The 7,915-nt window shown below is 43.8% G+C and overlaps 1 protein-coding gene across 1 annotated transcript in view; it reads right to left on the reverse strand.

The window, feature by feature from the left end:
- Nucleotides 1–475: 475 nt before the first annotated feature.
- epha3 (eph receptor A3) overlaps nt 476–7,915 on the reverse strand; it is a 980,965-nt gene continuing 973,525 nt past the window's right edge. Inside the window, exons 13-17 of the mRNA XM_070448470.1 lie at nt 7,304–7,513; nt 6,282–6,431; nt 3,624–3,817; nt 3,350–3,499; nt 476–3,099 (exon numbers count right to left, since the gene is read on the reverse strand). Of these exons, the coding sequence (XP_070304571.1) occupies nt 2,985–3,099; nt 3,350–3,499; nt 3,624–3,817; nt 6,282–6,431; nt 7,304–7,513 (819 nt within the window). The 3' untranslated portion in view covers nt 476–2,984. The remainder of the gene's footprint in view (nt 3,100–3,349; nt 3,500–3,623; nt 3,818–6,281; nt 6,432–7,303; nt 7,514–7,915) is intronic.

Below are 7,915 nucleotides of genomic sequence, written 5' to 3' on the forward strand. Positions count from 1 at the left end.
ATTATACACCAGCCTGGGAGGAACTTTTATTATACACCAGCCTGGGAGGAACTTTTATTATACACCAGCCTGGGAGGAACTTTTATTATACACCAACCTGGGAGGAGCCTTTATTATACACCAGTCTGGGAGGAGCCTATTCATCCTTACCAGCCTGCGATTGTATTAGTTAGATGAATATGCAGCTTGCTATATTAGCTCATTGCTCTAGAGAAAATAGCTAGCTAAGCAGTTAGTGAAAGTAGCAGCTGTACTTGCTGCATTAGGTAGTTAGATTAAAAACATTAGCTAAATAGGCTGCAACTAGCTAGCAAGTTAAGTTAGCTCCTTTATTTGTTTATTTTTTATTTTATTTCACCTTTATTTAACCAGGTAGGCTAGTTGAGAACAAGTTCTCATTTACAACTGCGACCTGGCCAAGATAAAGCATAGCAGTGTGAACAGACAACAACACAGAGTTACACATGGAGTAAACAATAAACAAGTCAATAACACAGTAGGAAAAAAAAGAGTCTATATACATTATGGGCAAAAGGCATGAGGAGGTAGGCAATAAATAGGCCATAGGAGCGAATAATTACAATTTAGCAGATTAACACTGGAGTGATAAAAAAGGTAACTAACCAGCAAAGCAGTTTAGCAAATCTACAGTATATGTCAGCCTGTATAATTTGGAAATAGTCTAGCCATTTCAGTGTTTTATAGGTTAGTCAGTATAATATGTTTTTTTTCAGTGTTTTTGGATGCCATGTGCTTACCTTTTTATGTGCTAGCTTTGAATGTCACTGTGGAAAATGGTTATTCTTGCTGGAGCGGACTTGAACGTTTTCTACTGTATTTGAATTTGATTGGCTGATGTGGAAGAATGGGCGTAGTTGCTTAAACAAGGGCTGCCTCACAGGCTACTTTGAGGGCAAAAAAAGTACCTTATGCCACTGGCGGACACAAGACTTCCAGCCATGTTCAACCAGATACTCTTCTCATGGGGAGTCATAGTTTGATGGAACAGTACTGGGGGAGGCATCATCTAATAGAACAGTTCCATTAAACTATGCATCAGAACACACTTTACATACAACGAAACAGTCAGTAATAAAAAGACTACTTCTAACCACCAGAACTGTTCACCTTTATTTGCAAATAAATATCAGTTTTAAACTGCCTCTTACAGTGTGCAAGATCTACCACGTCTCTCTGGAAATGATAGAAAAATAAAATACTAGAATTATAAGTACACTTGTACTTTGTACAAAAGAGCATTCTCCCGTTGCTCAGCAGTAAGACATGCTAAACAGCCTGATCTAATCTCTCCTTCCAGGAGGAGGGAAGTGTGTGTGTGTGTGTCCTCCCCTCTGAGGGACACCTGAACGCTCTGTCTGTGAACACCTGCTGGACAGGTGCGCTCCATTTAGAAGTTGTTCCGAACCACAGATCTAGGATCAGCTTAGCGTACCTCAATTCTTACCTCAACCATTAGGGGGTAAAATATTAAACTGACGTTAGATCACTGTCTGGGGGCAAATTCCTCCTACTCTGTACAGCAGTGAAGGCTGGTTGGAGGAGTTATAGGAGGACTGGCTCATTGTAATGGTTGTAATGGAATTTTGGAATGGAGTGAAATGTGGTTCCAAGTATGTTTGATACCGTTCCATTGATACCATTCCAGTGAGCCCGTCCTCCTATAGCTCCTCCCACCAGCCTTACAGGCCGTACAGGCTCCTCAGGTACACTCCTGCTCCAGAACATACTGCATACTGTATTGTAGGTGTGTGTGTGTGACCGACTGGGTTTGAACCTGGGTCGTCTGTGCTCCACAAGACTATGTTAGCCTGCCGAGTTAAAGCCTAAGCATTAGCTAACGCAAGTCTTCAAGTTTCAGGCCTATGTTTTCGTGGTTCACCGAACCACCTGCGTTAGTGTGGATCTGGAGAGGCTCATGGGTTATTATAATGCTGTTGAGGGCCTTCTAGAGACAAAGAGATATTACTCTGGTGCTGCTGTCTCTATGTGTCTGTCAACCTGCAGAACATACCTGTCTCTCTCTATCTTGGAATACACGTGAGTCTTGACCACAAAAACATATAATGAAACCAACTACTGTATGCCCAACTGCCTTGAGTTCCCCTCATACTATATACTGTACATTTTTCCCCAACAACTTCCATAAGTCTTTAGCATTGCACGACCGCACTGTGTAGTTGGCATGTTAGCATGTTACACAGTCTGTTGAGATTTGCTGACAATCTGCTCTCAATGTCTGTAGGTCCATAAGAGAGTATCATTTATTTATTTCTCTTATCTTAGTTACTGAGACGACTGCATATATTGCTGATTTCAATAAAATGGTAAATAAAGAGATAACATCCAGATTTACTAGGGCGCTCACATACAGGACTGCACATATATAAATATTAGTTTAGGATTATAATCGATAAATTGTCTATACACTTAAAACATTCAGAAATCCTCTGCACTTCAAAAACTGTCTTTTCGTTTTCTTCAAGTATTAGCATACCCAGATACTCTGGAGAGGTTAAATAATGCAACAAGAATACCTTATGATGACGCTTACTTATCAAACTCCAAAATAATTCACATCATATTATTTAAGGACAATCCTTTTGATTGCTCATCTGTTAGCAGCTACATCATGGTCACAAAAACATGGAGAGAAAATGTACATTCCCAAATCTACAGCTCTACTGTATAATAAGTACTGATGCTGCAACAAGGCATACATTCCCCAGGGGGAGCCAGGGACAGTGTGTCTCTCAGAGTCCTGTCTCTGTCTCTGCTGTTCTGTCTCTGGCTGATGCAGGTTCAGGTGTACAAAACAGTCTGGCTTTATTGAGGTTCTACATCGAGGTCCAAATGTGTCGTAGTCTGTCTGAGAGAGGCCTCCAGGCTGAGACGGTCTGTCTGAGGGGTGAAGACTGAGGCACAGGCTGTGGCTGTCTGTCCGTCTGTCTGTCCGTTCTAAGGTCTCATACATGGAAGCCCTTCTCCTGTTGGTGTAGTAGCTGCAGTCGGAGGGTCTGTATGCTGCTGACGATCCTCCTCTGGTGGCCAATCAACACCACCCCGATCCTCCGCACGTCTCTAGGGGGAGAGAGAAGACACACACACGACAGACACACATGGGCACACACACACACACACACACACACACACACAAAATCGGTTAAGGGAAGGATACGATTGGGAGGCAGTGTCAGAGTAATGTTTAGTTGAAGTTAGAGTAACATTAGGGTAATGTTTAGTTGAAGTTAGAGTAACGTTAGGGTAATGTTTAGTTGAGTTAGAGTAACATCAGAGTAATGTTTAAGATAGTGAACAGTCCTCCACTCACTCAATGCTCATCTGGGCCACAGAGTCCAGTGTGCTGAATCCTGCTGCCACAAAGCTGCTCTTGTATTGGCTCATCTTGATGGAATCCAGCCAATCCCCGATGGAGATGAACATGGGGTAGTCCACCACCTCTCCTGGGGACTCTGCTAGACTGACAGATGGATCAAACAAAATAGAATATAATAAGAACTAAAAACTTTCACTTGCAAGTGAAATTAGTGCCATCAGTAGCTCTGGATAAGTGTGTCTGCTAAATGAAATGAATGTAATTGTACCCCTGTATATCTTCCACTAGGGCCAGCAGGCTGCTGGGGTTCCTGATCAGCTTATCCAGGAAGGAGACCACGTCAGTGAACTTGGGCCTCTGGCTCCTCTCCTTCTGCCAGCAGTGTAGCATCAGCTGGTGTAGAACCACGGGGCAGCCCATAGGAGCAGGGAGACGGTAGCCCTCCTCTATGGACAGGATCACCTGTGGTGGATGAAGGGAGAGAGTCAGTACACACACTTTTCGCTTCATGTCATCCAGCCATTATGTCTCTACAACGCCAGTATTATCTGAGCTACAGTAAGCATGTCTCTAGGGTGTGTTAGAGGGACTGCGTGAATATAACAGCCCCTTCAGCTAGCCTGTAGCCTTGATGTTTTCTCTGAGCCCTGACGGGTGAGGCAGGATGGGGCTGAGAGGTGAGGAGGGAGTGAGGAAGGGTGAGGAGGCAAAGACAGCAGAAGTCAAGGATTGGCGGTGGCGTTTGTCTTGGAAAGCACTTCTAAGCAATTCCCCAGCATCACAAATCCCCATGAAGCTAGGGGCTGTGTGTGTATGCCATGTGAGGTGCTGATGGGGATTACCAAGGAGCTTTCACACTCCACAGGGAGACGGGACGAATCCCCTCCATCTATCCTCCAATTGACCGGAGACCATGAGGTCTCTCAGACAGGGTGTGAATCCACAACTTTTAAACCCCTCCGTTGGCCAGTGGCCCTCTCTCTCTCTCCCTTCACATCTCCCTCAGTATGTCTGTTTTTCTGTCTCTCCGTCTACACTGCAATCTCAAAGCTTCAGAGCAAAACACTCCACAGAAACGGCCAACTGCTTTCTTCTGGAAAATGTGAAGTCCAAGATGGACAAAGGGGGCGTTGTTGGGGCTGTATTTCTAGACCTGAGGAAAGCTTTTGATATTGTTAACCATGAGGTTCTCATCACAAAACTGTTCAAGTTCAACTTTTCCCCTGATGCCTTGAGATGGATGAAATCATACCTTGAAGGCAGAACCCAGTGTATCAGAGTGATTAATGAGCTTTAATAAGCTCAAGGTGGTATCCGATTTCATGCACCTTGGCATCTTACTTGATTCCAACCTCTCTTTTAAAAAGCTGGTGAAAAAGGTAACTCAAATAACCAAATTCAACCTAGCTAATTTCCGATTCAAATGAAATTGTTTGACTACAGAGGTAGCAAAACTGTACTTCAAATCTATGATACTTCCCAACTTAACATACTGCTTGACTATGTGGGCCAAAGCTTGCTGTTCAACATTAAAACCCATTCAGTCTGTCTGCAAACAGGCTCTCAAAGTGCTTGATAGGAAGCCCAATAGCCATCATCACTGTTACATTCTCAGAAAGCATGAGATCCTGAGTTGGAAAAATCTTGTGCAATACGCTGACGTATGTCTTGTATTCAAGATCCTAAATGGCCTGGCTCCCCCTCCACTCAGTACTTTCGTTAAACAGAAAACCCAAAACCATGGCAGCAGATCAACAAAGTCTGCCATGAGAGGTGACTGTATAGTTCCTAAGGAAAAACACATTTAGTTAATCTGCTTTCTCTGTGAGAGCTTCCCATGTCTGGAATACACTGCCATCAGACACATACAACTGCACCACCTATCACACTTTCACAAAAACATAAAGACATGGCTAAAGGCCATCAGACTTGTGAACATAATCCCTAGCTGTGTATTGCTGCTTTCCATGTTGTCTGTATCTTGTGAGGTGTGGAAACACTTTGTTGCTTTTATTTATTTTGTTTTGTTGCTTGTTCTATGTTTCTCTGTCTGCATGCTACGTGTTGCTTGTTCTAAGTTTCTCTGTCTGCATGCTACGTGTTGCTTGTTCTATGTTTCTCTGTCTGCATGCTACGTGTTGCTTGTTCTATGTTTCTCTGTCTGCATGCTACGTGTTGCTTGTTATATGTTTCTCTGTCTGCATGCTACGTGTTGCTTGTTCTATTTTGCTCTGCATGTGCTCATTGTAATTGTTTTTAATAACCTGCGGTAGAAAATTAGCCGGCTGGCTAAAACCGGCACTTTTACTGAAACGTTGATTAATGTGCACTGTGCCTGTAACAATACAAATTAACTCAACTCAACTCATACAGTATGGAGATTCATAAGAAAGGACATTCACAATCCCCATTAAGACTCCCAGGTTAACGCCATAGGACTCGCCAGCTTGTAGTCCTAAAACACGGAAATTAGTTACCTTTTGGTTCGTTCGGCTATTCCTATGGTTGAAATGAATAGGAAAAGAGTGCGGTTTTGGGATAAACACAGAAAATAAGGTCTGAGGTCAACACAGGCTTTGGAGATCTTTTATGTTATGTTCCATGAGATAATATCAGCCAGTTAACATGAACTTTATGAATTATGAATCCTTTAAGTACTTTATGTGCTTGTTTTGATTACATAAATGCTTTACAATTCACAAAAAGTGACGTTAGCTGCTGAAGATTACAGCATACAACAACACCTATACGATTTCCCTAGCCTATGTTTACCACAGACGTTATTTTCGTCATTTATTCAAAAACCCTACAAAAAAAACATTAATTTCCCCATAGGCTTTGGAAAAGGAACCATGTTGGAGTTAGTGTCTACAAAAAGACGCCATTACTATTGCTCTCTATAGTGAAGACCTCATTCACAACTCACGTCCTGATTGGACATCTCCCAGTAAGGCCGCTCCCCGTATGACATCACTTCCCACATGACGATTCCGTAGCTCCAGGCATCGCTGGCTGATGAGAACTTCCTGTAGGAGATGGCCTCTGGAGCTGTCCACCTGATAGGGATCTTACCTCCCTGTTCTCACACACACACACACACACACACACACACACACACACACACACACACACACACACACACACACACACACACACACACACACACACACACACACACACAAGAGGTTTTCCCATCTGCTTTGTAACAATACATGCTTGAGGAAATATGTGCAATTTATAGACCATATGCTACAGTCTCACAGTGTGATTGCACTTTTCTGAAGTCTCTTAAGATGTACACACACATTTTCACAGTTTGAGACTTTGTGTCAAGGTACAAGTAAAAGCTTTGAGGTGCTTTAACAGCAGAACTAACCTCCCTCCTCTCTCCCTTTTACTCTCTCTCTCTCCCTTTCCCTCTCTTTCTCCCCCCCTTCTCTTAAAATGAGGGCAGAGTAAAATCACCAGTCGGCACAAATCCTTAGCATGTATTCTGGCTGTAACCCAACCCCCTGCCCCCTAGCCCTACCAAACCAAAGTCCTTCCGAGTGGAAAATGGTTTACAGACCCGTGCATGCCCCCAAAAGCAACATGTCCTTTTCTGTTCTCTCCCTCTTTCTCTCCCCACTCTATTTTCCAGACCCCAGAAAGCACCACTTCCCCTCAGCGTGACTCTGTAACCCAGAGAATAGAGGTCACCAGTAGGCCAGGCAGTCAGAGAAGCGCTTTAACTTTCCACTGAAACACTGTGTAAGTGTTTTCTTTGAAGCACACAGCCTATACACTCCAGAAACAGGACAAAAAGAACAACAGAGGATTTATGGAAGTTTTGCAGGGAAATAAATAAAAGTAGCAACATATAACTTGTGTTTCTCTTGTTTGTGTTTGTGTAGCGGTTAGAAATCAAGGGTTAGGAGTTAGAGGTCAGGGGTTAGAGATCATAGTTACCGTGGTGGTGTAAGCAGCCTCTGGGTCGTCCTCCAGGACTCTGGACAGGCCGAAGTCAGACACCTTACACACCAGGTTGCTGTTGACCAGAATGTTGCGGGCGGCCAGGTCTCTGTGGACGTAGCCCATGTCAGACAGGTACTTCATGCCCGATGCAATGCCACGCAGCATGCCCACCAACTGGATCACTGTAAATTGGCCATCATGCGTCTAATAAAGAGAGGGACACAAGAGAGAGAGAGAGAGAGAGAGAGCTTTTCATTTGTGATGTCTATTTGTTTGTTTATAATTGAAAATCAATAAACAATAAAGAAAAGGAAAGAAAAGAAAACAATTGTTACTCGCTTCTCACCCTCAGGAATGAGTCCAGAGATCCATTTTCCATGTACTCCACCACAATCATCACAGGTCTGCCTGAAATCACAGCACACAGCACCACTAGGTCAGTCAGATCCCAGCAAACATGACCCCATTGGCCCCATCTGGGTGTTCGGTGGGCACGGACTAGCCCACATCAAGCCCACACCAGCCCAACACAGGCTAGCCCACACCAGCCCAACACAGGCTAGCCCACACCAATCCCAACATGGGCCAGCCCACACCAGCCCAACA

Source organism: Salvelinus sp. IW2-2015, linkage group LG2 (genome assembly GCF_002910315.2).
Source record: "Salvelinus sp. IW2-2015 linkage group LG2, ASM291031v2, whole genome shotgun sequence".
Classification (NCBI taxonomy): Eukaryota; Metazoa; Chordata; class Actinopteri; order Salmoniformes; family Salmonidae; genus Salvelinus; species Salvelinus sp. IW2-2015.